The sequence below is a fragment of the Ostrea edulis genome, chromosome 4, assembly GCF_947568905.1.
Source record: "Ostrea edulis chromosome 4, xbOstEdul1.1, whole genome shotgun sequence".
NCBI classification, from domain to species: Eukaryota; Metazoa; Mollusca; class Bivalvia; order Ostreida; family Ostreidae; genus Ostrea; species Ostrea edulis.
In genome coordinates, this window is record NC_079167.1 from 19,735,715 (window position 1) to 19,746,004 (window position 10,290).

The 10,290-nt window shown below is 37.8% G+C and overlaps 1 protein-coding gene across 1 annotated transcript; it reads left to right on the forward strand.

Moving 5' to 3' along the window:
• The first annotated feature begins 3,156 nt into the window (after positions 1–3,156).
• On the forward strand, positions 3,157–4,729 carry LOC125669800 (uncharacterized). The gene has a single exon (XM_048904597.2). The coding sequence runs from the start codon at positions 3,634–3,636 to the stop codon at positions 4,507–4,509; it is 876 nt and encodes a 291-aa protein (XP_048760554.1). The 5' UTR covers positions 3,157–3,633; the 3' UTR covers positions 4,510–4,729.
• The last annotated feature ends 5,561 nt before the right edge of the window (positions 4,730–10,290 follow it).

Genomic DNA, 10,290 nt, shown 5'->3' on the forward strand with positions numbered 1-10,290 from the left:
GATAATCAGGTACTGGATTCGTACAACTCTGAGAAATCCGGAAAGAATCTCGGGGGGGGGGGGGGGGGGGGGGGGGGGGTCCCCCTCCATTCAGAAATAACGATAAGACCAGTGTTGAAGATGAAAAATATTTTTTTTACTTTTTGATTGTCCTTTATTACACACATAAAAGAAGAAAAAAAGTATTCCAAAATATTTTATCCTGTATCTTGTTTACTGAATCCTCTCAATATTGTGGCAACAAAATAAATTTATATCAGAGACTCTTTATACCTTAGAAAATAAGGATTGTTACAATTATAACACCACGTCTAACACAGTATAGGCCTACATGTATTTTATATTACCTGGCTAACAACACTCATATGCTTTAATAATGCCAATATAAAGAAAGGTGAAGATAATGAACAGTGATCAATCTCATAACTCCTATAAGGAATACAAAATCGGAAGTTGAGCAAACACGGACCCCTGGATATACCAGAGGTGGGATCAGGTGTCTAGGAGGAGCAAGCATCCCCTGTCGACCGGTCACACCCGCCGTGAGCCAGTTTATCTTGATCAGGTAAATGGAGTAAGCCGTAGTCAAATTCAGTGTGTCCGCAAGAACGGCCTAATATATGAAATAGCTAAACGGCTAACAGATAATTCATGTTTGAATCTAATTAAAAGGTAATTTCCTTATTAATATAAATAATGAAATACAAGTAGATAGATTAAAAATAAACTGCCAAAAGTCCTCGCCTATTTACAAAAATGTAGGATTGGAGTGCTGCGGTCATTCAGTCTCTGTTAGTTAAAAATAATAAATCAAACACAATTTTAAGACGTTCAACTTGTTGACTTGATGAGATCATTAATTATCATTGTTTTATACATATCACACTCTCCATTGTAACATGAACAATGTGAGTGCACGCATATACACTGTATTATATGTAAATACATGTGCGTTAAAGACGTTTTGCCACGAGAGGGGTGGGGGCGGCATATAAACCCTGTGTCTGACTGTGCGTTCTTTCCATTCTCTATCCATGGGTGTTGTTGCTCGATGTATTATACACCTATGTTAATTAATACCGAAATTATAAGATTCTTCTAAAACGCTTTCTAAACTTTCATACAAACATTTAACTTAACTTAATCAATTTATGGATGTAGGTATTGCCCATAAATTTTGTTACAACCTCCATTTCAGAGAAATACAAAATCACTTCACATTTCAGCTTCATTGGTACACCGTGACTTACTTAAGGGCTAAAAGTAGGTCAAATAATTTCCTGTAATTTTTCTCATCATGGATACAGACATTGCACTGACATTTTGTCACAACCTTCCTCTCAGCGAAATACATAATCAGTTCACAGGTGAATGATATAGGGGTATGGGGAAACTTCACCAAAGGTGTGGTAAGTGTTGTGATGTCTGTTCAGGGTGTGTAATGTGCTTACAGGTTGAATATCACTGTACGACGGGCGTATGATGTACCGTTTGCGGTACTCTGGTTCATAAATAACGTACTGTCTGGTGTAATCTTTCGACATTATTCAGAACAGAGATAAAGTTCTGTCGCCAATTGAAAGACCGGGGTTTTCTGAATTTATAGAACCTTTAAAAATAAGTGATTTCAGGTCCTCATTTTCAACTATATCAGCATCACCAGTAACGAAGAAGAATTTCCGTTTAAAACAAGATGACATATCCAAGGCAACGGATTACCAATCCATGCATTCGGTTTGTTAATTCGAACAAATACCTAATCCGTTCACAAGGATTACCAATCCGGAGAACAGGAACCTAATCCGTTCACAGGGATTACCAGTCGGGGGATCATGAATCTAATTCGTTCACAAGGATTGCCAGTCCCGGGAGGGGATAGGGGTATACCTAATCCGTTCACATGGATTGTCAGTCCGGGGAACAGGAACCTAATCCCTTCACAATGATTGCCAGTCCTGGGGAATAGGAACCTAATCCGTTCACAAGCACGAAGGATTGTCAGTCCGGGGAACATGAATCTAATCCGCTCACAAGGATTGCCAGTTCGGGGAACAGGAACCTAATCTATGCGGAGAGATTGTCCATTTGTTCCCTCATGCGCACCAAGGTTACAGTAGCGGACAGATAAAGAAAAATGCATAACCAATATTCCTCGATCTACGATCTTGAGAGCATAAGAATTCTAACTTGATGTAATGAGTCCCCTATTTTTGCATGTTCGAGATCGAATTTCGGGGGAATAATATTTTTTCGTATTTCTGTCTGGTTCAATGTCTGTCGACAACTTCAATCTTGGCCATAACTTTTAAACTCTTCATACCTTATGAACTAAGATGTCAAATTCAAAGCTATTTGACTTAAGGTCAAGATCATTCATCAAGTCAACTTTGCCTCAATCAGCTTGGGACATATTGTTTCAAAAACACTTCTTGTTGAACTTGTGTTGACAAAAATAAAATCTCCAAGTATCATTTGCCGGGACATGTAGTGGGGTTGCTTTACACCATTAAAACGAAGTCTTGTGTGCCCCTAATGTCAAATGCTTTCTACATTTAAGTATCAGTATGAATTAAAACATATTAACAGCGTGAACTGCAACCTATGGCGTAATACGAGGATGGGGCTACCTTAAAACACATAACGGCGTGAATTGCAACCTATGACGTCACACGAGGATGGAACGACCTTAAAATTAATTAACAATGTGAAATGCATTTGGGAAATAAATTAATCATCCAGTAGGAAGGAGTGTATTTAAGATAATCTCAGTCACGAAGACAGTGACAGACGGAACAGTATTAATCATTCAGAGTCAATACATGTACACAATCAGATATACACCGTCTCATTAGTTATTTTGTATGACATTTTATTTAAACATGGTGAAAATATTAAAAACAACTGGTATTCTGTGTTTTATTAAGCGCATTATGTCCCACCAGTAATGCTGTAATGTTTAAATTCAGACAAAGGAACGCACGAGAGAAATGCTCAATGCGATGTTTCTGTGGAATTATATTGACACCCCTAGAATTAGCTTAACTGTCATGAAAGCGAGTAGGTTCATAATGTGTTTTTTATATAAAAGCATGCTCATTGGATGCGCAACAATATATTATTAATCGTGGGACGTGTCAGCCAGTAAATTTAAATCTCCAATACTTATAAGAGTTGAAAAACTGGAGTAAAATTTCAAAAATAATTAGTTTAATTCAAATATATTTTTGTCACGTTTAGTACCACACCGATTTACTGTAATTTGTGCATTCGGTTATTAATGAAAATCACTGTGTTATTCAGGCTATCGATACTTTCTATTTAACTCGACTTATTGTATGAATTGCTAAAGAGACTCTTTATTCCGATAGGATTAATTGTTAGTGATTTTCTCCTGTTGAAATTCGTTTCACCGGTTTTTGAGGTCGAGGGATTAGGATTAGAAGGCCATATACAAACCGATCGTCTAGGCACAGAGCAGCCAAAACCAGCATGGAAACAGCGCGATTTTTGCGACAATCCTTGTTGAAGAATCCAGTTTGTTACATTCTTACACTTCGTTTGACAGATTTTAAAGTCAACAAAATGTATTGCTCTGAGCCAAAGGAGTTTTAAAAACGTTTTAATGTGAAAAAAATGACCACTGTATTGGATCTTGGTAGCTGTATACCATTGCGAACCCCGCGGAGTTGGGATATTCTTCAAAAACGACCCCAAAACAGTGAATTTCGAAAGGAAAACAATAAGGATAAAAGACTTTTACCCTTGTCTATACTGGTCAAAATCAAAGGCCCCCCAAAACTTGTGGACTCGTACACAAAGAACATGGGACCTACCCCACGACCAGAAACAAGGTATTCCACGTACCCAGCGTCCTGTACCCCCGTCAACATCACAGTTTTCTCGGACGTAAGGGCAAATCTGGTAAGGGATAAGGATAAAAAGGGAGCGCTGATTCTTCGACCCGCCTTACAGCAAAGCAAACAGGTGCCCGGCAGATATTTTCCCAAACCAACTTTAACTGAAGAGCAACAGAAATTTCTTCTCGTTAGCAAAGATGGCGATAACGAAAGAGATCGTATAGAGCAAAGTTCGGCCACTAGTTTGGTGTCTAGCAGAGGCAGGGGATTGTCACGTGGTCATTTAGATGCGACGAATCGTCAATCCCGTCGTAATTTCACAAATTCGGTGAATCCCAGAATACTTCATACAAGAAAGACTCTTTTCGATCGAGAAGATCGACAGAACACGTTGTTTACCTACAGCTTCAAAAGCACGTCTGTAGCCGGCCATTTTGTTGGAGACTCTCAAGAAGTCGATGGTATGAGAAAATCAGTCACTTCCAGTCGACAAGTGACGTTTCCGGAGAAGACGCTGACGTTCCACGAGATGTTGACGGGAACAACTAAAACCTTGCACGACCGGAAGGAGGTTCAGTCCGCCCCTTCCAATGATCAATTACTCCCCCAAACCGACAGTGCCAACGTAGAACCACTTCCTCTATCGGCATGAAACCTAGCAATCTGAAATTATGTGTTCTGTAGAAATGGTTTAAAAACTGGATATAGTGACGATTTACAGTGCTGATCTCTTCAAATGTTTATGGACCGCGTGGGAGTTGGAGGACTAAATATTCACTGTGGACATTTTTATATTATGTGTTGAATCGTTTTTCTTTTATGTTTTGTACAGTGCATATATAATTTGTTAAGGATTAAAATAAATCACATTGGTTCGTTCAGATCATTTCGGTAATTCGTTTGAGGCTGTTGACACCGAACGTTCGGGTTTGGATTAAATGACATTAATTTGAACGAGCCTTTCCTTTGTGGCATGATAATAGTAATGTGTATGTTAGTCTTGGCGCGGGTTAATTTTTGATATTAAAAAGTCCTCCCCTTAACTTTCTGATGTACTGCATTGTATCCCTAACCTAGCTAGATCATCTCAAGTACCCCGGATTAAAAGTTTTAATAAAAAGTTTAAAACAAAGAAATGTATTTTAGCTCGTCTGAAATTCCAGGCGAACTTTTCCCGTCAATTATCCGGGGGAAATTTGACCAAGAAAACTGTTTCCTTGCTAGAGCTAACCGGGGGGGGGGGGGGGGGGGGGGGGGTCCTAACCCAGTTCCATCTGTCAGTTACACTTTGCGAGAAGAAATTCTATGTCGTACAATGTAACACCTGTTAATCTATGTGTATTGTAGATCGTCCGACTCTCTCCGATTTGTAATTGTTCAATAACCATGGGGTATATCTAATTCATATGATGACGTAAACACCATTTCTAGTATTCACTTAATAGTGATAGTGTTAGATATGCATGGCCTTTCTGCTAGCTTTTGACCGGTAGAGCTCTGGACTGTCGTGCCAGTGATCCTGGATTCGATTCTTAGCAGATACTTATACTAATTCTTAACTCTTTTACTTGTCAACATAACACACACTGTGAAACTGATTTAATGCAGCACCGGGTTCAACGCAACATTGGTGGATTCGATGTTGTTGGAGCTAGGTGTGAGTGTAAGGAACGATAACTCTGAGTAGAGATTGAGGTTTCGGTAGAAGTTTAGATCATTCATGGATAGTTGGGGTACAATCCTCCCCTGTCGTATATTTTTGTATTCTCATTTAACAAACTCGATGTTCCTATCCCTGTTGATGACAGGTCGTTCTATTGATGGAGTCCAGCCACGCAGTACAGTTTATAATTTCCACATAGTAACTTGATATGAAAGGTGAAGATAACGAATAGTGATCAATCTCATAACTCCTATAAGGAATACAAAATTAAGAGTTGGGCAAACACGGACCCCTGGACATACCAGAGGTGGGATCAGGTGCTTAGGAGGAGAAAACATATCCTGTCGACCGGTCACATCCTGAGCCCTATAAATGAAGTAATCCGTAGTCAAAATCACTGTAACTTTATATTTTATGATATACGATTTATATTGCAATCTGAATAAGCTATAAAACTTTTGTTCTTTTTTAAAATTGAAATTAAGGATATATCTGCTGCAGACGGGTTCTCTGACAAGGGACCTTTAAAGTGTTAATTCTATCGGGTGTTGCTAAAATGCGGAACGGAACGGAAATTTAAGAATTATTTAAAATGTAGCTAACACCCCCAAAAAAATCGGACAAATATGCTTTATTTTTTATCAAAATCAAAACAAGCATTCTGAGTATTGCATAAGCAATACATGTCCCCTACCAGCGCCCCCATTTATTGACGGATCTAATATTTGAGATGATATGTACATTTAATGTTGTTTGACTTGAAACATTGGTACCAAGTCACAACGAATACGTGATTTTAATATTCCTCTTATAGGTACTTTTTATCCATTCTATCGAGTTCGTCCTTCCAAAAATCACGTATTAGACACATCAACACAGAAGTCCGTACCATCAATCCTTCTGTGTTTAGTAAACCAGAAGTGATAAAAGAACGAGATAGGTTACATGAGGAATATGCCTGGGTTCCAGGTGACAAAGTTTGTAACAACATTGTCTTTGTTTTTACGTCTCATTATTACAACAGTATTTTTAAACGAACTTGGCATTAATTCCACATTTAGTAATCCTACTTATATTTCCAACTGCCTTTTCAAAAGATAAAATTCGTCAAAATCATGCTTCAGTTTTAATCATATTTAATATCCCAGTCAATGCACAGGCACTCGTATATTTTGTTTATAGGAAGACAATTGTTTATTATAGATGTTTAAAACGTCGAGTGCCAGTGAGTCAATTTTACGAATGAATATGAGGTACCGTACCTATTTTGGATTCCTAAACTTCACAAAAACCCTTACAAACAGATATATTACTGGGTCCAGTAAATGTTCTATCAAATCCCTATCTTTCCTCTTCGCAAAAATATTAACAGCTGTCAAGGAGAAAATCCAAGCGTACTGTGCCACAACATATGCAAGAAATGGTGCAAATCAATTGCGGATTCTTAAATATTCTAAAGAACGTTTAATAAGTATGAAATCAAAAATCTTTTCTCAAATCAACGACATCAAAACGCATGGTTTTTCAACACTTTATATGAACATTCTTTACGATGAATTAAAGACTAGACATTTTGACATCATAGACAGTTGCTTCTTCAACAAAATGGAGAATGGAAATATTCATCATTAAAAAGCTACTTTATTGAACACCACTCTGATTCTACGCACAAATACTCTGAAGAAAACATTAAAAAGATACTGGAGGTCCTCTGTGACAATATTTTGGTAGTCCTTGGTGGTCAGGTCTTCCAACAGTCTGTTGGAATTCCTATGGGCACGAATTGTGGTCCATTATTAATTGATTTGTTTTTATATATTTATGAAGTAGCATTTATCAAACGCTTCTATATGAGAAGAAAAAAATATCATGCTGTAACCTTCAACTCAACATTCAGATATCATATGAGTTACCGTACCTATACTGGATTCCTAAACTTCACAAAAATCCATCAAAAAGAAGGATACATTACTGGATCGAGTAAAATGTTCTACCAAGCCCATATCTTTGCTCCTCACGAAAATATTAGCAGATGTGAAGGAGAAACTTCAAACTTACTGTGCCACAACATATGTCCACAAAAGACTAGACTTTTTGACATCATATACATTTGCTTCTTGAACAAAAATGACAAGAGGCCCATGGGCTACATCGCTCACCTGAGTCACCTTGGTCCATATAAGAAGACTTTTCATATATATTTGCATGTAAAACCGTAGTCCCTATTATGGCCCCAACCTACCCCTGAAGGCCATGGTTTTTTTCAAACTTGAATCTACACTATGTCAGAAAGCTTTCATGTAAATGTGAACTTCTTTGGCCCAATGGTTCTTGAGAAGAAGATTTTTCCTATATATTTATATTTAAAACTTTGATACTCCCTTGTGGCCCCATCCTACCCCCCTGGAGCCATGATTTGAACAAAATTGAATCTGCACTACGTCAGAAAGCTTTCATATAAATATCAGCTTTTCTGGCTCAGTGGTCCTTGAGAAGAATATTTTTAAAGATTTTTCCTATATATTTGTATGTAAAACTTTGATCCCCTATTGTGGCCCCATCCGACCCCCGGAGGCCATGATTTTAACAATTTAGAATCTTCACTATATCAGAAAGCTTTCATGTAAATATCAGCTTTTCTGGCTCAGTGGTTCTTGTGAATATTTTTAAAGATTCTCTCTATATATTTGTATGTAAAACTTTGATCCCCTATTTGTGGCCCCATCCAACCCTCGGGGGCCAGGATTTTAACAATTTAGAATCTGCACTACCTAATAAAGCTTATCCATAAATTTCATCTTTTCTGGTCCAGTGGTTCTTGAGAGGACGGTTTTTAATGACCCTACTCTATTTTTACCTTTTCTTGACTATCTCCCCTTGTAAGGTGGCCTGGCCCTTTATTTTAACAATTTAGAATTCCCTTTACCTAAGGATGCGTTGTGCCAACTTTGGTTGAAATTGGCCACGTGGTGTTTGAGAAGAAGTCAAAAATGTTAAAAGTTTACAGACAGACGGACGGACGCCGGACTACGGGTGATCAGAAAAGCTCACTTGAGCTTTTAGCTCAGGTGAGCTAAAAAAAAAAAAAAAGAAATCTTCGCATCTAGTGATCAGTCATCCAAAAAACACCACTCCGAAGTTGAAATAAAAAGATATGCTGGAGTTCCTCAATGACAATATTTTTGTATCCTTTGAAGATCAGGTCTTCTAACAGTCTGTTGGGATTCCCATGGGCACGAATTATGCTCCTTCTTAGCTGACCTGTTTTAGCTTACCTAAGCCAAAAGCTCAAGTGAGCTTTTCTGATCAAAATTTGTCCGTTGTCTGTCGTCGGCGTAAACTTTTCACATTTTCATCGTCTTCTCCAGAACCACTGTGCCAATTACAACCAAATTTGGCACAAAGCATTCCTGGGTCTAAGGGGCTTTCAAGTTTGTTCACACGAAGGACCATGTCCCTTCTAAAGGGGAGATAATCACAAAAATGCAAAAATAGGGTGGGGTCATTTAAAAATCTCAAGAACCACTGGGCCAGAAGAGCTGACATTTACATGAAAGCTTCCTGACATGGTGCAGATTTAAGTTTGTTAAAATCATAACCTCTGAGGGTAGGATGGGACCACAATAGGGGATCAAAGTTTTACTTACAAATATATAGGGAAAATCTTTTAAAATCTTCTTTTCAAGAAACACTGGGCCAGAAAAGCTGAAATTTACATGAGAGCTTTCTGACATACTGCAGATTCAAGTTTGTTAAATCATGGCCCACGAGGGTAGAATGGGACCACATTAGGGGATCAAAGTTTTACATAGTAATATATAGAAAAAAAATCTTCTCAAGAACCATTGGACCAAAGAAGTTTACATTTGCATGAAAGCGTCCTTGCATAGTGCAGATTCAAGTTTGTTCAAATCATGGCCCCCGGGGATAGGATGCGACCACAATAGTGGATCAAAGTTACAAATATATTGCGAAAATCATTAAAAATCTTCGTCTGAATAATCACTGGACCAAAGAAGTTTACATTTACATGAAAGCTTCCTTACATAGTGCAGATTCGAGTTTGTTAAAATATTGGCCTCCAGGGGTAAGATGGGGCCACAATATGGGAATAAAAGTTTTACATACTAATATATAGAGAAATTCTGTAAAAATCTTCTTCTCAAGAACCATTGGGTCAACGATGTTTACATTTACATGAAAGCTTTCTGACATAGTGCAGATTCAAGTTTGTTAAAATCATGGCCCCGAGGGTAGGTTCGGGCCACAATAGGGACTAAAAAGTTATACATGCGAATATATGGACACTCTTTAGATATGAGCCAAGGTAACCGATGTGGCCCATGGGCCTCTTGTTATATTATTAATTCAAAAGCTTCTACATGAGAATAAAAAAAATATCTTGCCGCGGCCTTCAACTCGATATTTAGATATATCGACGACGTTTGATCTATTAACAATAACCATTTTCATTCATTTGTGGATTCGATATATCCCTGTGAACCCGAGATAAAAACACCACAGAGTTCTCCACATCTGCTTCATACTTTAATATTTTATTGAAAATACATGTGTATATAAATATTTGTGGAGCAATATTCTATCATTACCCGCATATGGTGTTTATATCTCTTAACTGATTCCATATTCAAACAAGTTGATGTTACAGGGGTTTCAACAGTCTCGTTTGAAGTCAGCATTTCGCAAATTCTATGGTCGTTATAATGATCTAACTTGCTAATACAACCTATGATTGGGTCAAATGCTGTC